The sequence below is a fragment of the Rhincodon typus genome, chromosome 1 (assembly GCF_021869965.1).
Source record: "Rhincodon typus isolate 14 chromosome 1, sRhiTyp1.1, whole genome shotgun sequence".
Taxonomy (NCBI): Eukaryota; Metazoa; Chordata; class Chondrichthyes; order Orectolobiformes; family Rhincodontidae; genus Rhincodon; species Rhincodon typus.
In genome coordinates, this window is record NC_063332.1 from 77,872,331 (window position 1) to 77,894,971 (window position 22,641).

The 22,641-nt window shown below is 37.2% G+C and overlaps 1 protein-coding gene across 3 annotated transcripts in view; it reads left to right on the forward strand.

Moving 5' to 3' along the window:
• sgcb (sarcoglycan, beta (dystrophin-associated glycoprotein)) overlaps nt 1-13,874 on the forward strand; it is a 26,995-nt gene extending 13,121 nt beyond the window's left edge. For 2 of the 3 annotated variants that reach the window (XM_020534121.2, XM_048595564.1), the window contains exons 5-6: nt 3,276-3,407; nt 4,426-8,534. In XM_020534121.2, the coding sequence (XP_020389710.1) occupies nt 3,276-3,407; nt 4,426-4,629 (336 nt within the window). In that variant the 3' untranslated portion in view covers nt 4,630-8,534. Of the gene's footprint in view, nt 1-3,275; nt 3,408-4,425; nt 8,535-11,228 lie in introns of those variants that run through there. The other variant, XM_048595571.1, reaches the window with a different exon arrangement.
• Nucleotides 13,875-22,641: the final 8,767 nt, after the last annotated feature.

Below are 22,641 nucleotides of genomic sequence, written 5' to 3' on the forward strand. Positions count from 1 at the left end.
AGGGTCTAGGCCCGAAATGTCAGCTTTCCTGCTCCTCTGATGCTGCTTGGCCTGCTGTGTTCATCCAGCTCGACACCTTGTTATCTCAGATTCTGCAGCATCTGCAGTTCCTACTATCTCAGAATTCTGACCTGAGCAGGTTCAGGTGACAACTATCTAACAGTACAGATCCCACTTTCCCAGTACTGGTATCAGTGCTGCAGACAATCAAAACCCACACCAGTCCATGCATTCATTTCTAACTTTAGTTATCCTTTGTCAAATTGCTCGTGGCTGTAGTAATAATGTAGAGATTATCCTAGAGGTTCTGCTTTTTAATTTAACTCTAATCTGCTCATATTCCCTCAGCAGGATCTCTTTTCTAGTTCTGTCAGCATTGGTATCTACCATATTTAGAACCACAATATGATCCTCCCCTCTACTGCAAGTTACTCTCCAGTCCAAAGGAGATATCCCAAACACTGACACCAAGCAGACAACACAGCCATCTGGACTCTTGTTCTAAGCTTCAGAAAGCTGTATCTATCTCCCTGTGCTAGCCCCTATTACCATTACGTTCCTGTCAACTTACCTCTTATATCATGGTGCAATTGGCAGTTCACTCAGCCACCCTGCACTGCCTGTTTTCATCCATACAAGAACCTCAAATCTGTTGGGTGATTGCAAAGGCTGAGGTTCCTGCAATTCCAACCTTTTGATGCCCCTTACCTACTTCACTTACACCCTCCTGTCCCTGACCATGTCCAAATTAAAAGACCCTATTCTAAAGGGATGAGACTGCCTGAAACAAAGTGTCCAGATAACTTCCCACCTTCCTAGTGTATTGCAGTGTCCGCTGAGTCACTGACTCTGAACCAAAGTTCTTTGATCCGCACATCTTGCTGCATATATGTTTACACTGGATCATGTGGAGTGGAGTCGAAAAGCTCCCATTTCCTACAGTTGCTGCACATCATCTGCCTTGCCATTTTTATGATGTTAAATTAAATAAAAATTAGTTAAGTATGATTAATAAACCCTACACTTCCCAATAAGCTTTAATAAATCTTGTACGAATATTAATATTTATAAAATCTGACATTTAATAAATTCAGTCCTGAATGATAGATGGGCAAAATACTCACCCATCAGTTATTCTGTGACGTCACATTTTTGATTTTTCTTTCTTGTGAAGTTTTGCTGCTGATCGATCCCACTGTCAGGCAGCTTTGAGTCTCTCCCGCTCTCTCACTAGTATTCGGGAGCTTCTAGTACCTCATTGGCTGGCATCTGTCTTTGGTGAGACTTTGTCCCTGAAGGATGGAATTTTCAGCGCAGGTCTCTTAATGACCACAGCCTTTAAATGGTTGCAGGGCAGCCAGTATTCAATCCATTGTTTCCATCTCTGGCCTTAGTCTGGTAAATCTATGCAGAATGGTTTCTTTGATTTTAATGTGCATTCAGTAAGTGCACCCAAAATCTTTGTTTTTCAGGTGAGATTGTAGACATGCTCACCAAGCTGGTGGGTTTGGTTACAAATGGTTCGTCACCCTGCGAGGTAACGTCGTCAGTGTGCCTCCAGTGAAGCATCGGTGTTCTGTCCCGCTCGTTATTTATATGGCTCGGTTTGTTGGGGTGTTTGGTACCATTTCCAGTTCTGTTTCTCAGTAGTTTGTACACAGGGTCGAATTCAATGTGTTTGTTGATGGAGTTCTGGTTAGAATACCTGGCCTCCAGGAATTCCCTGGTGTGTCTCTGTTTGGCTTGTGCGATTATGAATGTGTTGTCCCAGTCGAATTCCAAACCCACCGGCTCGGCAAACATGTCTACAACCTCATCCATAACCTGAGCTACAAATCTTCTTGAACAAATTTGACTGGGACAACACATCCTAAATAGCACAAGCCAAACAGAGAGACACCAGGGAATTCCTGGAGGCCTGGTATTTCAACTGGAACCCCATCAACAAACACATTGAATTAGACTCTGTGTACAAACCACTGAGAAAAAGAACCGGAATTGGTACCAAACACCCCAACAAACTGAGGCATCGTTGTAAATCTAGAAATACTGTTGGGCCTTTTAAAACATGTTTATCCACCTGAATTCTTATTATATATTTGAACTCCCAAGGTTTTTCCTTTATCATCTAGATACCTCAGCAAACTTAGTGAATATATACTCAATCCTTGTTTTTCCTTCCAATATGTATGATCTCACATACACCCATATAAAATTGCATCAGCCTATCCTATCAAATAATCAGTTTTCCTGAGCTTTCTTATTGTATTCATCATTTGTTTGCTCCAGAGCTCCTATTTTACTGTTCTCAGTAAATTCTTAAAGCATGGTATACACAGTCCCAAAGTGGTTCATTGATTCTAGTGTTTTGAGATGCCTCAAGGTTGTGGAAGTCAGTATAAAAATGCAAGTTTTTATTTTCTTTGTATCTGTACTTGTGTATTAATTATAAAATCCTATAAGTGTATAAATTATAAATCAACACAATTTCTTAAAAACACGCAGACCATTTTGGTTGAACAGCCTTCTGGGTTGGAGGTGCAATTAAATTTAGCATAAATATGGATACAGCCCTGACCCCTAGAGCACACCAAATCTAACTCTTCTCCAATCTTAGTAACACCATTTATTCTTGAAAGAAATTCTGTAAATAATAAAAACATCCTAATTAGAAATTGATGCTTACTATTAAGTACTGATCAATAGATTTTCTAGATTCTTTTAATGACTTTGTATTTTCTCTTCTCAATATATATTGGGGCTTTTTTTGGTTTGGACATTCAGTTTTCTAATGTGCTGTAGGTCTATTTCTATGGCTGTCCTGATACTCACGTTTCACTCACATCCCTACATTTCACTCATGCATGTGTTCATTGCATTGATACTGTAATAATGTGTATATATAGATGGTTATGCATGCTGTTTATTTTTGCTGACATTTATCATTCACAAGGCATGGTCTGTTCCACAAGTATCATATTTATTGGTATAAATCTATTTATGGAATTTCCAGAAGAGAGAGAGTGAAAGAGGATTCAGCTATTTTAATAAGCTTAGTAGTTAGAGTATTGCCAGTATTGCCTTAAATGCATTAAATGATCTCCCTATGCTTACAACAAAAAAATGTTACTGGTACTGCATTAAATACATGTTGGAAACTAATACAATGAGAACAATATTTTGTGGAAATTCTAAGGTTGGGGTGTGTTTTAAACATTTATTTATGCTGACATATTCAATATCTGTGACTGACACAAATTAGATCATTCTTTCAGATAACAAGCAATCATAGCACTGATCTTCAGATTCATGCTGGTGGCCGTGTGATTGTGCGTGGGAATGAAGGAGTCTTTATCATGGGCAAAACCATTGAATTTCGCATGCGAGGTGATATGGAACTCAAGGCTGTGAGTGCAGAGGTCTTTGATAACTTTGTTTGGTAACAGAGTAGTGGTTTTCATTTCTCATCAATGGATGACCTTTTTCTTACTTGTGTTCCAATTAAAAATAATATTTATTTGAATTGTCCTGACAAATAGATGGGAAAAATTGTAATATGAAAAAAGAAAATGACACAGGAATTAGAATAATATTTCGTACATGTCTTCATTGAAAACTCAAAAACCTTCCAAAAGTAGTGAGGTGCAAAGGGTCTAATCTAGCACTAATTTAAATTTCTCAGTTAATACTGGAGAAATTAATGGGACTGAAAACCAACAAATTCCCTGGCCATGATGGCTACAGCCTAGAGTTTTAAGTGATCAGTATATATATGGTAGATGGATTGCTAGATCATCCAGAATTCCTTATATTTTGGAATGATCCTACAGTTTGGAAGGAAACGAATACAATCCCATTAATCAAGAAAGAAGGGAAAGATAAAAGAGAAACTACTGCTCAGTTAATACCATAGCCATTGAAAATCTGAAATAAAAACCAAGTTCTGGAAATACTCAACAGATCATACAGCATCTGTGACACAACCTAGAAATGTAATAAATTTTGAACAAATGAAAGGTGAGAGGGAATTGGGAAGAAAAGAAATGTAATAGGTGGGGCTTAATATAATGAGAATCTTTGACAGAGAGTTCTGTGGGCATCTCTGACTAGTGGCAGATGATCCATTGCTTTGTGAAAATTTTGGATGTGGACATGTAGAGTTCTGAAATAATCTGGTCTGGGTGACCACATTTAGAAAAAAGGGAGACTAACCATGAAATAGAGAAAATAGGGAGACTTAAAGCTTAAAATATTAATTTTTTTGAGAAAGTGTCCAGATTTTGAATGTAGACTTGAGACCGTGCAGTGGAGTTCTTAATTTCTAATTCCCTTTTCATTTCTCAAATTGTACATGATGTGCCTACCTAATGTTTTGTTTCAAAAGATGGTAAAAGTGATTAATTTTTCTAATGCTTTTACCCCTAGGTAAACAGTATTATTCTTAACGGCACAGTGATGATTAATACATCACGGCTTCCAAATCCATCAACTGGAGAATTTCTGGTAGATGATGGCTGGGAGCGTTATAAACTCTGTATGTGTGCAGATGGAACACTCTTCCGAGTTCCGGTGAAAAACGGAAATACAGGTTGTCAAACATCCAACAATCCCTGTGGAATCATGCACTGAAGACGAAAACCTACCATATACTGAGAAATGAGGGGATAGATGATGGCATACTAACATTTATCACTCAAAAAAAAAAGTGGAGCCGGTTTAATGCAGATGGGTCACTTAATTTATTTTAGTCACTGTTCCTTATAACCCAAGTGCCTGACTTAATTTGAGTATACATTACAATAAGATACAAGAGTTGCATAGTTCAACAGCAGCTTGAACAATGGCCTTTTGTTACAAACAGGAAATAAATCAAATTGGCAGGACAAAGTCCGTGTAATACAGCAGATATTGAGTTAAGAGTATGGAGAGAATTAAAACTTTGCATAAAATTAAACATATGGTTTAAAACTGTAAATAAGGTTCCACTCCAACTCAAAACATTTTTCTTAAGCTTTCGTTGACTGAAAATGGCATAAATACATTAATATTGAGAACACTTTAGAATTATAAAACTAGCTCCACCACCTCATATTTTGAGTTTGGCAATCAGCATTATACAATGAGTTTGTTATAAAATCCCTAATAAAGTAAGCAGTTTATATTAATTGTGGAATTGGACTAGGATTTACCTTTTTCTAGATGTGTAAGTGAGCAACGCGTTGCTTCGAAACGTTAGAATTGAACTTGTCTTTTATCACATGTAAACATCCCCAAAAAATCCATGCATCAGTAGCTCTCAATCAAACGGTAAATAGGGGTATCTACAGGGAATCTAATTTTATCATCCTATCTGGAAGGGAGCATATATCATGCATCTAATTTTGCTATTCTTGAATGTACTTTACAACCACTGCATCACATTGCAGGGCATAACATTGTGGTTATTGTTGAGGAGACCCATGATTCTAGTCCTGTTCATTTTAACAGAAAGGAGAATCACATACGAGCAATTACACAGCAGAAAACTCAACACTCTACTTTTTTCACATGTCATTAGGCTTAATCCTGGAAGTAGAAGAGGAACGCAGTCAGTGCAGAAAATTGATATTTTTGACTTAATTTTGGGGAAGGTTGCCATAATAATTCTTTCGAAACATGAACAAGAGAATTGTGTAAAAATAGTTTACCAGCTATATTCTAATTTCATTGGAATTACTGTTTACAAAACAAAGAAAAAGTAATTGAAAAAAACTTAAGAATTAATACAAACTTCACTGTTCTACAGTTAGTTCTCATAAAATCACATGGCTAATATCTCTTTTTAACATGTTTCTAAAGTTTATATTAACAGTGATTGGAAAGCTTAATTAGTTGAAAGTGGCTTGATATTTTAATCTTATTTGGACATATTTTAAGCTGAGCTAAAGAAATGTTCGATCTTTAATTGATTAAACCAAAAGTCAAAACATGCTTTATCTTTCTGATTTCATATACACTACAAAATGTTTTGTTAGCAAAGAAAATGACAAACAGTTTAGATGCAAAATTAAATAGTTATATTTTTTGATGGCTTTTCAAATTAAAATCCAGAGCAAGCCTGCTTGAAACATTGTGAAAGAGTAACCTTTGTGACTAAAAATAGCTTTGGAGAGACTGTTCATTAATAACTAGTTATTTGTAGAGCGTGAATGCAAAGGTAATTAAGCTTTGGAGCCAAAGTGCATTCACTGCACCATATAACCATGATCTTATAACTTAAGATTTAAAGACCAGTTTGTTTTCTGTAGATGGAAACCAAAAGTTAGCATAATCAGATTGATGGATGAGATTTAGCCCTACTGTTACTATCACTAAAGAACATAGGCTTAGGAAGTTGTCAAGAGGTTGCAAAAAGTCACAACACAACTTACATAGTGCTCCCATGGCTGAGTCTTGACAAGTGTCTATATCTAACTGAAAAAAATTTTAAAATAGTCACTAAGTTCGAGTCTGCGTTTTATTTTAAACAAATGTGTTTTGGACTTTGAGCTTAATGCTCAGGATTAGACAACTAATCTCTTGTATAGAGTTGGAGATCGTGGGAACTGCCGATGCTGGAGAATCTGAGATAACAAGGTGTAGAGCTGGATGAACACAGCAGGCCAAGCAGCATCAGAGGAACAGGAAAGCTGACGTATTGGGTCTGAACCCTTCAGAAAATTTTCTGAAGATTTCATCCAGTTCTACACCTTGTTATTTATTGTATAGAGTTACTGTTTTTGTGTCACACTTGAGTATTGCTGAACAAAAGAGACATGTTACCACCTTCCACCCATCAAGACTAATACATAAAACAATATCAACAATCATATTACTGGAGAAAAAAGGTGCTGGTAGGCTAGCACATTTCTTCAGCTGCTCGATAGTGTAAGTACTTTGTAGTAGATGCTTTGTTTTGGGTTTAGCAAAAATGGTGTCTTTGGATGCAGAGTGCTCATTACAAACAATTGAAATAACATACTGTTTGATTTGACCCAATCACTGGAACTTATAGTCTACATATTGGATGTATTGTCAACACCAGTGCTGGTATAAATTGTGACCACTTTAAATTTGACATTTTTGCATTTGTCTGGAGTGCAAGATGGAAAGCTTTGACAGTATGTTATTTTTTAAAAATCCTTTCATGGGATGAAAACACCTCTGGCTAGACCAGCATTTAATGCCCATCCCCAAATGCCCAGGGGAAGTTAAGAGTCACCCACATTGCTGTGGGTCTGGAGTCACATATTGGCCAGACCAGGTAAGGATAGCGGTTTCCTTCCCTAAAGGACATTAGTGAGGGTTTTTCTGGAAATTGACTCATGGTCATTGTTAGACTCTGAATTCTAGATTTTTATTGAATTCAAATTCCACCATTTGCAATGGGCCCCCCAGAAAATTGCCTGGTTCTCTGGATTTGCAGTTCAGCGATAATACCACTAGGCTGTTGCCTTCCCTTTAAACAGTATTCAAATTTTGAACTACTAAGTGATTGTATTCCTGAGTCTGTTCTTCAGTATTGCATGTGTATTGTTAAAAAAATGTAATATAGCTATAATGGTGCTGCTTCACTATTCCTCTCTCATAGACGAGTTTTACACTGAACAGTGTCATAGCAGAATACTATAATAATCACTTGTAACTTTACTCAGTTATTGATACCAAGTGCTGAAAGCAGCTGATCATTGTTACAAAAAGCAATTTATTAAAACTTAATAGATCACAAGTTTTGTTATACTGCTGGCATAGTTTAATTTATATTGAATCTTAATCATTTAAAAATGCTTTTCATTTTTGCAGTATGGGGTTTTTTCAGCCCTTACTACATGTTTATATATCTGTTTAAAATATTGTGATAGTACACTGTTGCATGATGCAAGGAATTCAGTTTTAAACAGAGAATGACAGATGGATTGCAACTGGTGATGGAATTTTTCAAATCAACTAACTGAAACATTTAATCACTTTCTGAAAGGCTAATTTGCCTCATCTTATATCCAACCTTTTCAGTAAATACTGCAGTATCTCTTCAGATAAATTTAAAGAGAAAGTTTGAATACTACTGCCTCTTCAAAATTTTTTTGGAATTGTTTTTACTTAGGAACTTCTTCCTCCTCGAGAAAAGCTATGTCCAACATTTTGGGAGCTGAATTGAATGGCTAATTAAGTAAATTATTTGTGTTTGTAAGAGTTTATGTACAGAAGTATGAATAAAACAGAAAAAGTAATAATCTTGACACTTATTACCCTTTTTCAAATGCTTATAAAAAGAACAGAATATTTAATACATTTTTGCTGAAGTTTGCTGATTATTAATTTAACATGTTGAACTGAAGTTCTCAATACATCATTCTTGACCAGTAGCTTATGAGAACAGACTGAATGGCAAACTTGTTTGACTTAGCATGGGCACAGTATATCTCAGTTGTCTTTACAATTGTAGGAAACGTTTTATGAAAGTATTTAATGCAGTTGTGTGTTTTGTTTAATAAATACTGGTTGTTTGAATAACAGTCCTAGAGGTTATTGTTTTTTTTGGCTAATTGTGTAGGATTCTTGGTTTTATGAAGCAATCTTTAATGGTTTAATTGTAGTAATCCATTAACATAATCTTTCATTTTGATTTTGGCCTATAGGTTTTGCAAATGTGGGAGGGGTCATGAAATTTCCCCCAAGTGCTTTCCCATCATGCTGCTACTCACCCCAACCCATGTGCAGTTTAAAAGTGGCATAGGCAAGACACACTTGCCCTTGCCTCTATTCAGTGGAGTCCCATAAGTGACTCAATTTCAACTTCAGTTTTACTGTTGGGGAAAATTGGGTTTCGGTAGCGGGAGCTTGGAAGGTCACTTTGTCAGACCTTGGGCAGAAATGAAGTAGGCTTTTCTGTGTGGTCTCATTGCCATATCATGCGTGCAGACCTTGTCTGGGTGCATGAGTGTACTTCCCTCCTGGGCCCCTCGCTCAAGACCTTCGTCCCTCTCGCCCTGGGCCTCGCACCCCAACTTGGTTTAATACTAACCACTCCTACCTCATCCTGCGCCCCCTGACTTTCATTCTGGGTAATGCTTGTACTTGCAATCCTGGCTGCTATTGACATGGCTTCTTCCCAAATGAGGGAGCAGAAGTCATTCTCCAGTCAGAGTATTACTCTTCAGAATGTGAAATAACTGTGGGGCAGTCAGTAATAAACGGGAATATTCCCCCTGTTGGTTATTTGGATGATGATTTATATAAAGCCACTCAGGTTTCTAAAAGTCATCCCCTTTTTCAGGAGTCATTTTTCTTGTAGGATTTTCTGTACAACATGATGCATTCTTAGCATTAAATCACATTTGGATATAAAAATAACTTTTATTGAACAATAAGTTGACATTAGTATCATTTAAAGCACAGAAAAGTACAAGACTTCTTGGAATATTTCAAAACCATTTAAATGGTTACAGTATACCAGTACTTTAGAATTTTAATCAGAGTGAATATGCAAGATGGAGGAAATGTTTGAAGATTCAAGAGACAGCCCTTGATGTAAAGGGTAGTTGCTCAGACAAAACGAAGTACAATCCTGCAATCCCCTTGGCTCAAACATTTAAGTTACCCTCAACAAAGCTTGTAGAGTAGAAATGATGGAAGAAAGCTTAGAAGTAATGTGAAGAATTTAAAAATGTGGTTTAGGAAATACGCATCTGCAGGTACTGTTGTGAATAATTGTAGCCCAAGATAGACAAATAGGGTTATAGCATGGAGTATTTTTAATAATCTTGAACACAGTCAAGCAGTCTGAATTCCACCCACCAAGATGAGAAATCTGGTCTAAACATGGCTTTGTGAGGAAAACTAGTTGTTAATTTCTTGCCATTCGATTATAAGTTCATAAATTCAGACACTTGAGGCACAGATGGAGGCCATTCAGTTCATTGTGTCTGACTACACTAATCCCATTTTCCAGCTTTTGGGTCATGGCTATGGCAACACAAGTAATTAAACATTGTCAGAAACTCTCACAGAGATAACAGTGGGGAGCTGGAGGAATACAGCAGGCCAGGCAGCATCAGAGGAATAGGAAAGTTGACGTTTCGGGTCGGGACCCTTCTTGTCCAGCCCAGTTGGTATTTATCCTCAATGTGCAGTACTCCCTCAAATTTTCAGTTGTGATTGTCACTTGCTAAATCTTCTTTAAAAACTAAGGTGATTATTGTGGTATAATGAGATAAATCTTGATGATGTAAATGATGATACAACTTTGACATCAGAAAGAGATCACCAGTATATAATAGTTATATAGAGGTTTTGGACACGAGGGGTGTAGTTGAGAACCTACGTAAAAGAAAGTTGTGTTATAGTTTAAGGATTTGAATACACAAAAAAAAACCTGTCTATCTAGATTCCAGCATCTGCAAAGAGGAGGCTGGAAGAACACAGCAAGCCAGGCAACACCTGGAGGAAAGGAGCAGTCAACTTTTTGGGTATTACTCTTCTTCAGGACTGGAAAAGTAAATACCCGAAACATTGACTGCTCCTTTCCTCTAGATGCTGCCTGGCTTGCTGCGTTCTTCCACCTTCCTGTTTGTCTATAAGGGTTTGAAGAGTCTTACTTAGTGCTAAGAAAAGCAGCCTCGGATGTTTTCTTTGCAGACTCCCAGAACCAAGGATACTCCAGACCAGTATTTCAAATGTGCAAATAGTGGTACTGGCGTAATGCACAAGATAAAGCATAGTAGCATAGATAAAGGGGCGGAGTGGGGGGGACTTCTCCAAAGCCAATATTAGTTAAAACAGAGGTAGCTGACAAGGGAAGCTATGCGCTGAAGGCAGAGAAAAGACCTCAAGACTTGATTACAGAGTTACAGTGCAGGATAACTCGAGGGTGGGGGGGAAAAGACATTGGAAGACTTTGAAGCCTAACCATGAACTGGAAAATAGAAGTATAGAATCAGAACACAAACATCAAACAACTACTTACCCAGGTCATTCAGACACTGTAGGAGTTGCAGCTCCTGAGACTTTGCCATTACCTCAACCATTTGTTAATACAGGTCTGCATCAGATCAGAAATGGGATCTCTGCAACAGCAGTTTCAGCACTATAAAATGCTCTTTCACACGTGAAGCCGAACCTAGTGCCATCAAGTCAACACACCTTTATGTGCTGTGTTCTGAGGAGGGTCACTGGACCTGAAACGTTAACTCTGATTTTTTTCTTCACAGATGCTGCCAGATCTGCTGAGCTTCACATCTTTATATGTGCTGTAGGAACAATTGCTAATGTATTTTAGCCCCAAAAGAAATTTAGTGGTTGATTTAGTGAAACTGGTGACATTTACTCAGTAAAATCCTGACCTGACGGCACATCCTCAGAGGGTAACGGGATAATCCTTAGAACTCAGATGAAAAGGAATTTCTTCAGTCAGATGGTGGATCTGTGGAACTCACTGCTGCAGAATGCTGTAGAACACAAGTAAGTGAATGTATTTAAGAGAGAGCACAGTTCTTTATTAGTAAGGGGATCAAACATTACAAGGAGAAGGCAGGAGAATGGACAATGGCTCTTATCTTTCTTGGTCCATTGTATGCCTTGTTTTAGGATAATTTGCCCCAAGAACTGTAAATGGCATTTCTCATTTGGTGTAATGCCTGCATTTTATATTGCCTTTAGCATATCCCTAACTTCTGGTTGTGCTCCTTCATTTTATCATTCATTCGGATAAGGCAAATAGTTCCCTATTTGCTTTAACATCTAGTATCCTGGAAAGCAAAGTGGCAATTATGACTGTTCGAATTATGAATGTTCATACTTACCAACATGATCCTAAACATGATAATAATTTTAAAGATCCGAAATATGTTCCAACTTGCATACCATTTGACTTGTGAATGGACTCCAGAACAGAACTTGTTCGCAACCCAGGGATTACACAACCACTACAGACTCAGTGCTCTGATCACTGGAAAGGATCTTTCTGATAAACAATTTCCTATAAGAATATTAGATAAATAACCTCAATTTGTAAGTGAGGTTTCTGCAAATTCACTTTATAAGCAAGTATTAAGCCTAGCGACAAATTCTCCATCCTCAGTTGAAAGGGTTAGCGGAAAGAACTGTCAAGACTGTGAAGTCATTAATACACAAGAAACAAGACTGGGAATTAGCTGTCCTCAGTTACAGAGCAACACTATTTAATGACAAATACTCAACAGTGAAAATTGTTAGCTGTGGCAGTATCCTTAAGCCAAACATACTTTCTCATAGCCTGGAGAGAATAAAACACTACAGAAAAGCCACCACAGAAAGCAGAGATGGTGCAACTCCAGCCACAGGGGAAAAAAAAACGTCAACCTTAAAATCAGGGCAGAAAGTCTGCTTAAGGAACAGGAAATCAAAAGTCATAGTCATTAAATAGATCAACAGATACTGCACATTGTTCCATCAGGAGTAGTAAGATTCAGGATGACCAAGAAGTCATTGATCTTATTCAGGCCAGCAAGTGAGAATAAATAGGAGAATAAAGAGGATGTGGGGCAATCCTGTATTACATGTAGTGCCTATATTATATCCAACTGTAAAGAAAGAGGTACAATTGTTTGAGATGATGCGTGTTGAACTGTGCTTGAGTTCATCACTAAGACATCCACGTTGTCTCGGCCAGAGAGAATGTACGTTGGGGGGAGGGGTGCATGCTGATAATAATGTTAGTCATTAATGACATTATTACCAAAAATAGTGAGCAAAGGTAAATAATTTGAACAATGTAAAGAAAGTTGAAAGAAACCCAAGGATGTGGTGTAGTAAGAGGTAATAAGTCATCAAGCTGTAACTATGCCATGACTAACATCAGTAAGAGAGATGATAAGTCTAGAATGAGCAAGTGAAGAGCGTGATCTTATATACTAGAGAGCTGAATTTGATCATCTACCATATACAGATGTAAATGACAGAACAATTGAACAACCTTACCTACTGATAAGCAGAAGCAACCTCAGGGATTGTTTATGTGCAGCCACCCAGTCAGATATTCTAGACTGATAACTCAACATGCAGGTAGAAGTATTGGCTTAAAGCACAAGTGTGTCAATTCTTCGTGCACTTTTAAAGAATACAGGGAGGCTATCCTCCACCATTGGCATTACATTCTTTGCAATCCCACAAAGCACATCTTCGTCTTCTCTCCCCTTCCAGCATTCCAAACAAACCAATCCTTTTGCAATGCCCAAATCAATTCCTCAATGACCACTTCCCCTTCCCCTTTTGCAAAAACTTTCCATGCAAGTGTAGGGAGACGCAATACCTGTACATTTACCTCCAACTTCATCTGCATCTAAACTCCTAATTATTCCTTCCAAGTGAAGGCAACATCTACTTCAAAAGGTAACTCTCCTTCCAAGATTGTAGCAGAGTAGCAATGCAACATAATGTGCAGGTCTCGTCCTTGCTTTGGGCACCAAGGCATGGAGACTTATAAAACTTTTCACTGTATTAAATACATGCGACAATAAATTGCTATTCTACTTCCAATTTACTAGCGGTAGTCACTGCTTAATGTGGCCTCAATATTCATAAGGCCAAATGCAGATTGGACTGATCAATTTGCAGAACATTTCCATTCAGTCTACAAATATGATCCGATACACCCAAAATGGCCCATGGTTTTAATTCTACACACCAATCCCAATGACTTTTTCCTCATACATTGATTCAATAAATCTCAAATGGAAGCTTGATGGTAACTCATCTTTTGATCAAGTCCGTCACAGACTTCCAGGCTCAACATTGAGTTCAACTACTTTGGATGATAACCACTAACTTGTTCCTTTTACCAGACAGCAGTTCTGTTTTGTTTTAATTCAGTGTAGGATGTGGGCATCACTGGCTGGGCCAGCATTTGTTACCCATCTTTAGTTGCTTGAGAAGGCAGTGGTGAGCTACCTCCTTGAAGAGTGGCAGATGGAGTTTAGATAAATGCACGGTCTTGCATTTTGGTAAGACAATCTGGCCAGGACTTACACAGTTAGTGGTAGGGCCTTGGGGAGTGTTGTTAAACAGAGACCTATGGGTGCAGGTACATAGTTCCCTGAAAGGGGTCACAGGTAGACATGGTGGTCAAGAAGGCATTTGACACATGGGTACAAGAGTTAGGACATCATGTTGTTGCTGTACAGGACATCAGTGAGACCACTTTTGGAGTACAGCATGCAGTTCTGGTCGCCCTGTTACAGGAAAGATGTTATAAATTTGGAAAAGGTGCAGAAAAAATTCACAAGGATGTTACCAGGCCTGGAGAGTTTGAGTCATAAGGTGAGGTTGGACAGATGAGGACTTTTTTTTCCTGGTGCATAGGAGGTTGAGGGGTGATCTTAGAGGTTTATAAAATCTTGGCGGGCATAGATACGAAGAATAGCCAAGGTTCTCTTTTCAAGAATAGGGTAATCCAAAACTGGAGGACATTGGTTTAAGGTGAGACAAAATATTTAAAAGGAATGTGAGGGACAATTTTTCCACGCAGAGGGTGGTGCATATATGGAATGAACTGCCAAAGGAAGTGGTAGAGGTGGGTACTATTACAACATTTAAAAGCCATTTGGACAGGTACATAAATAGATTTAGAGGGATATAGGCCAAACGAGACTATTTCAGTTTAAGACATCTGGTCACCATGGAGGATTTGGACATAGGGTCTGTTTCCGTGCTGTATGATTCTATGACATTAAATATTTTTAGTGATAATGATATATTTCCAAGTCAGGATGGTGAATGGCTTGGAGTGCATCTCACAGGTTCTAATGTACAGGTTCCCTTATCATTCTACATGGTAGTGGTCATGCATTTTGAAAGTACTAAGAAGCTTTGGTGAATTTCTACAGTGCATATTGTGTACTGCTGCTACTGAGCATCAGTGGGAGACAGTGTTTGCAAATGCGTTGCAGTATATTTCATCACACTCCTGAAGTGTGCCTTGTAGATGGCAACAGGCTTTGCACAGCCAGCTGAGTTACTGGCGGTGGTATTCCTTGCCTCTGACTGGCTCTTGTAGGCAGTGTAGTTGTATGGCCAGTCTAGTTCAGTTTCTGGTCAACAATAACTCTCAGATGTTGATGGTGAAGGATGACATGGTAGTTATACCATTGAATGTTAAGGGGTGATGGTTAGATTCTCTTTTATTGAAAATAGTCATGGCATGAATGTTACTCGCCACTTGTTTCAACTGTGACATTATGTCTAAATTCAGCAAGACTGAGACAGACTGCTTCTGAACAGTTGCAAATAGTGTTGAATATTGTTCACTGATGATTTCATATCCTCACTTCTGACCTAAGGGAGGAAATGCAGATGGAATACCTAGGGCACTGCCTGAGGAACTCCCTACCTCTGAATCAGGAGGGCTGGGTTCAAGTCCCACATACTCTAGAGGTGGGTCATAACATCTCTAAACAGATTGAAAATATTACCAAATCAAGGAATTCCTGCAGAGACGTCCTAGAGTTGAAATGAGTGAGTAGTAGTTTTGCTAGGGTTCCTTGATGCCACATTTGGTCAATACAGCCTCCATGTCAAGGGAAATCGCTCTCACCTCTGCTCTGGAAATTCAGTTATTCTATTATTTTGTCCCCTTTGGACCAAGGCTGTAATGAGATCAAAAGCTGAGTGGCCCTGGTGGAACCCAAACTAAGCATGAGTGAACAGGTTATTGATAAGCAAGTGCTGCTCAATAGTATTGTCGGTGACACTTTCCATTACTTTACTGATGATTGATGGGGTGATAAAAAGTTGGATTGTATTTGTTCTGCTTTTTGTGTACAGGACATACCTGAATAATTTTCCACATTGTCAGGTACATGCCAGTGTGTAGCTGTACTGGAACAACTTAAGCTAAGGGCAAGTTCTGGTCACAAGACTTCAGTATGTATTTTGGAATATAGCTTCTACAGTAACAGAGCTATTCCAGTCCAACAGGCTACACTTAAACAGTACTGGGCCTGTATCCTGGCAAATCTCATAACTACAGCAGGCTTTAATGGGGAAGGGTATAGGAGCGACATTACAGTGGCTTACAAAGCAAAAGATATGCCAGCATTACACTATTTTCTTAATGGGACAGGAAGGGACAGAGGCAAAAGTGCACAAGCATTTATTAAAAAGCAGCAAATAGTGTCAAAGGGGTTTTAAAAAAGGTAATAACACAATATTAATAGTTCTTTACTAAATGCACATGCGCGTGAACAACATAGATGAATTAACAGCAGAAGTAGAAGACAATAGATATGATCTTATAGTCATTACAGGGTCAAGGAGATCACACTGGGAACTTTTCAAAGGAATGGGCAGGAAGGGAAGCGTGGTGGAGTAATTTTGAAAGCACGAGTTAGAATGAGTGTTAGCAAAAATAATTTATCTAGGATAGGATACCAGACCTACCGTAATGCCCACATCCCATAAAAAAATGTTGAGCCAAAGTGGATAGCTCAATTTTTAAAAGAACATTATCTAAGTTTGCTCTCTCCAAAATGGTTTTGAAAGTTGGACCAAGTTATGGATCAAATAGCAATTCTATCAAGGTGAAAGGCACGTTAAGTTCTAACTGTGAAACAAAAGATTCTGCAAGCCTTGTTCCCAACTCTTGCAAGTCCAGTTATCAAAATCTATCCATGTTTGAACTGTCAGCTTTTGTAAACTGCACTGATGTAACTTAGCCACTTGAGAGCAGCTGTATTGTTCTGTAGCAGCCACAGGAAATGATGATGGTGCCCCTAAATTGTGCCAGTTTTTAAAATATCAGCTTAAAGCACTGGATTCTGTTCATTTTAAAATACCCCATGCTTATGACTCACTGGTCTAAATCAAGGTCATTTCTATAAACGTTAACTATGGGCTACTGTAGCAGTGGTGATGCATCTTCCATGTACTGTCAAATGAAAATTTCTGAAATCTTAAAGGAAATGAACTAAATAAATCTCATCTGGGGCCATGTTACATTTCATGTATAGGGCTAACTACCTGGCCATAATCCCTCATTGAGTGATCAGTATCTATTTCAAATAATCGGATACATCTTAGAACTCAGTGTGAGAAAGGAAATGGGTTCCTGGACACTTATGGAGGGTAGAAGTCGAACAAGCAGAACATTGTACAAATACAGTCAATGACAAACACATGGACAAGAATTTAAATGAGATGAAAGAGATATAGACAAAGTGGGTGACGCTGTAGACAAGATTCCGAGAATTCCTGATACATGATGAATATTTGTTTTCTTTCATTTCTCTATTGAGATTTCTTTTTTGCAACTTACCTATATACTTTTTAAAATTCCTTCTAGCACTCACTTTTATTATTGCCCTGCAAACGGTTTGTTTGGGAAAAAATACTTTTCTCCAATTGCTCTATTCATCTGAGAGATCATAGCAGAGATATACTTGTAAATATTTCCCTATTTCTGCCAAGTTAATACGTTGCACCAGAATGTGTCAAATTATCAGTGCCTGCAAAACAGATTCCAGAAAAGGAACATGAATCAAAGTGTACTTCGCAATTGCCCTTATTTTCCCCATTTTTCTCAATTTTTTTCGCCTGAATTACACATTTACCAAATCGATATTAAGACAAGGACACCCTAGTTACTTGACTGCGACATTATCTTATGTCATTTGATTTGTTTCTAATAGATTCACAGCAAAATACATGAAGTTGCATTAGGAATTAAAACATTAAGAATTAAAATTAGGAATTAACAAAGTATGTTTAGTTGCATTACTTCAGTCAGCTAATTTATTCAGTTTGTCATTTCTTCCACAATAGAATTGCTGACCATGCATTCTTAAAATGGTATTATACAGCCTGTCAAGAGATTTCATAAAAATTAAAGCTAAAATGAAATAAAAATACAAAAACAACCCATGTTTCAATTAAGCCATTATTTAATGACACTAAGGCAATACAGATACTGTGTGCTAATAAAACAAAAACAAGCTTAGCTCAACATTTGAAACAAATGCACCCAACTAATAAGTCATTTTACAACTGAAGGAAGGAAGACTTTAGAATTACAAAACATTTTCAAGAATGGGAGCACCACTTCTTTGCAAAGCTGTTGCTGGGCACATGGCATGCTTTACATTGATAGTGTGATCAAATTGTTCAGACAACTATGTATTTCATGATTTTAAAAGTTGGCAACCATTACTCCATCATTCCAAAGAAATGAACACAAAAATATATCTTTAAATAGCAGCAGTACAGTAATTAGGAATTAACAAAGTATGTTTAGTTGCACTACTTCAGTCAGCTAATTTATTCAGTTTGTCATTTCTTCCACAATAGAATTGCTGACCATGCATTCTTAAATGGTATTATACAGCCTGTCAAGAGATTTCATAAAAATTAAAGCTGAAATGAAACAAAAATACAAAAACAACCCATGTATAGTAATTAGTACAAAACAAAAATTGATAAAACAGAATTATCAAAAGAACCAAAATAAAAGATCTCTTGTGGATCAAGCTAAAAATTTAGTTTTCCATTTTTAACAAGCAGTAGTTTTGGAATTGATTGAAAACTACTGCACTTTCAAAACAAAACCAAACCGATACATCTTTCTATAGTAGTTTCAGGAAGCCATACAAAGGGCATGCTCTGGTCTATTCTGGGTCTGCAGAGGAGTTACTACATGCGATATTCTATAAATCTGTAAGTAATGCATTATTAGAACTCATGGAATTTATTCCATTAGTATAATTTATCAATCATGAACAAGCAGATTTCACTTACGAATAAATATTGACACAGTGTCAGGTAATTTATAATCATAGGTCAGCGAAACAGGAACACAGCAGATGTAGAAAACCATTTATCTGTAATAAGCAGTAGCTCATAGGGTTCTTATTTATAAAGTTATGGAATCCTCCTATCTTTGCTCCCATAAAGTGTGGGTTTACAAAGGATTTCCTGCACCTGGATGGATGTAAGCAATACCTAATTTGGCTAACTGATCAAAATAAACATTTCTGAATTGTTTGAACTCAAGAACATTATCTGCAAAATAAAAACAAACAAACATACCATGACGTAATGAGATATTACGTGGAATATTCGTTAAGAAGCTTTCAAGTCTGCAATCGCTGAAAATGAATAAAACACAAGCTATCCAACAACTCTTCACAAAAAAGTACCAGAGGTGGGATATTGTCTTTTTACTTTAGGTCTTCATTGTGCAAATATTCCAATAGAGAACTTCAAATTTTAAAATGAAAAAAACCATCAACTTTTACCATACCAAAATATAAAATAAGGTTAAAGCAACTTTAACCGCAGCATTAAAGTCAATAGGGTACCTTCCGTGTAGAAATGTATACGTCACTCCAACAACCTTTTTTTTTTAAAAATCTAAACAACACTACTTGCTGGCTTTTTAAAAACGAAAAGGAACAGCAGGGAACAAATGCAAACAAGTAACTGAGATGGCTTTTCAAAAAAATAAAAGCCTTGATTAGTTAAATGGGCTCACCAAGACTAAAATAAGCAAATACATGGGAATGATCTTGATTAATCTTCAACGTACCCTCGCTGATTAGTTAAAATGAAAAAGCAAAAAATAATATCACATTCCAATGCAATGTCAAGTAGACTATTGCAAATTATTGGTTGAAAATCAGGTCCAATAAAATGAGCATCCATGCTATCAATTGTGTTGGAATGATAGACTATTGAATATACAAAAACATGTGCAAAGTGCAACAATGTAGTGATTGGAAAGGAGCAGGGAGGCAAATGGGGAAGAAAAGCAAAATTCTTTCATTTTTGGTGTCCAAGAAACTGGTGCTTAAAAGAGAGATTTAGAAATGAAAAGCTTAATACAAAAGCAAAGGACTGAACTTAGGATGATGAATTTATGAATAATATTACAGACCTCAGAGTTAATAAAAATATATTTTGTTTTTTTTTGTCAGAGAAAAAAAGTGACAATTAAGCACAGGACTTTAAAAAGTTTCCATGAAGACCACATTTCAATAAGCATAATTCCATTAGTTTTAAATCATTGATTTTTTTTCCCACTGCAATTATGAAATACTGTCCTCTTCTCATGGCTACAAAATCACCACTAATGTTAAACCAGATCAGTAAAATGTGGCTAATGAGGCATGAACAAGCTTAGCAATATTACTTACTGCCTGTACAGCAGACATTTTAAATAATGAAAGTGCAACAGACAATATTACCTTGCTAATGCCATACTGAAAATAATTGTACTGCTGTACATTAAAATGGCTTCATCCATACCTTGTATTTTAGCAGGATACAATTTCCAAGTGTTAATAGAGAAAGTTTACATTGGAACAGTTGTTTCTTATACATATCAACTTGAAATAATACTTGCCTTAATGGTTTTTGTTTCCAGTATTGTTGAATGTATCTTACTGTCAAAAATAACAGATAAATAACTTGTTCTCACTCCTTTGTGTCACATTTCAGATAAAAGTTCTGATTACAAATCAATGGGAATTTACGAATCACATTAATAAAAATCAGAAATTGTGGCATATAATGAAGTTATATTGGTATTGAAGAAAGTGCCCAGATCTCACTTGTGTACAGGGAGATAGACAATACCATGGTCTTTGGCAGAATTTGTCTGGAACAATAGAAAAATGCAAGAGTAGAAAATTCACTTGCTTTACATATACAGACTTCCACTTGCTGAAATGATCAAAAGGTACCTTTAATGGCATTGTCATACTATAATACAGGATACATTGGATTAAGATCAATGTTTTAATCAAAGTCAAGCCAGCTAAGTTAAATTAGTGCAGTTGACTTGTAACACCAGATTTAAACAGTCTGATAAGAATGTGTCAGCACTTTTCTCATCAGTAAGTGGTACTATGGAAAAAAAAAATCATGCACATGATTTTAAACACATACCTGAATACTAGTTGATTTCCACAACAGCCATTCAAATATTCTATTAATCTTAGAACGTGCAAAACTTGGTAACATTAAACTATGTGCCCCCTAAAGGGCAATTTAATGTTTGCAGCTAGTTACAGAAAGCAAAACAAAACAAAACAAAAAAGCTAATTAGCCAGAAAGTACAAGGCAAAAATTAGGGTTATAACCCATATGGTGCATTAGTCATTTCAACAGATCACAGCTAGGTGCAATGAATCAAAACAAAGTTATACTATTGCCCAACAATGTACACTTTAAGAAAACCTAATTGCATTTCATCAGTTAAGTCGTACAGAACAGTTCTATTCGCTTACATACATAAGATTAAGAAATCTTTTCAACAAACATTCATCTAAGACTTTTAACCATTTAATACAATTTTCATTGAAATTCACAATCCCTCGGAAAATGGAGGTTTCTGCATGAAACGGCTTACAATACAGAATTCACAATGTCAAAAGCAAGATAGCACATTGTGGTCTGTGGTACCATAATTGTTGTCCTATTAAACAAAAGCAAAGCAAGCTCAGAAGAAATTCTGATACCAGATTTAGGTGTTTGTAGCACAGTGCTTGTAGATATTTAATGCTTTCAGCAACTTATTTTTTTGGGTGAGATTTGAGGGGGAGGGGGAAGACAAAAACAAAAAATTGCATTCCAAATCTGTTTTCCTAGGTCTTTTATGGCTAATGTTGAAAATGGATGTTGGACTGCTGTTTCTGAATCATAAGTGCTAGGACATCTGTCTGTCTTTAAACCATTCCACAAATTCATCCAATAAGACTGGCCCTGAAAGAAACCAATTAAATCAGAATTTAATATTATAACTTGTAATCCATACTGTTATGAAATACATCACACTAAATACATCAAACTCATTGTGCAGTTTTTAAAACTAGACTCTAGGAAACTTTCAGTGTTACAAATATGTGAAAACGCAACAATAAGGTCATATGCAGCACCGGTTTGATCCAAATCGAAAAAGAGCATTCAATTTCGATTACTACATTGCAATGGGTTCTGACATCATGAGGACCACTAAAAAAAATACCAGAAATACAGGGAGTGACAAGGAAACCAGGAACTGAAACTTCCAAGATTTTAAGGGGCTGACAAATTAGACCTTAGAGTTTTCTGATCTCACATTCCTGGATTTTTATTATTTGAAACGATTTTTGACAGTGCACCTGCACAATTTGTGGGATCATTGAACCTCAAAAGAGACACATTTTTGAACCAACTCCACATGGGTCAGCAAACCATCACCAAGTCACCCTTTGTTTACACATGCACTAGTCCGGCTTCCTCAGGGCCAGCTCTGAGTGAACAGAACCTCTGACACTCCAGTTTATATCTATCTGTCAGTCATGGCTCCCTGACTGGACCAGATTAACAGCCCCAATCAGGGAACTCATACTCTATGGAGGTCCACCTGGCTGACCTCGTTACAATCATTACACCGCCCCCCTCCAAATCTGGGGACGTAGGCCTGTTCTTTTTCTCGTAGTCTGTCCTGGGGCGTTTTTGCACTGGGTCCGGTTCCTTCGACTCAAGCCTGGGATATAGGTACCAGACCATAGCCTACCTCTTGTGGCCAGAACATTCCGGAAGAAATTCATCCTCTTCTTCAGGCGGCAAAAAACATTAAGGCTGCAACATCCGCCGTGTCCATCACGGACTTTG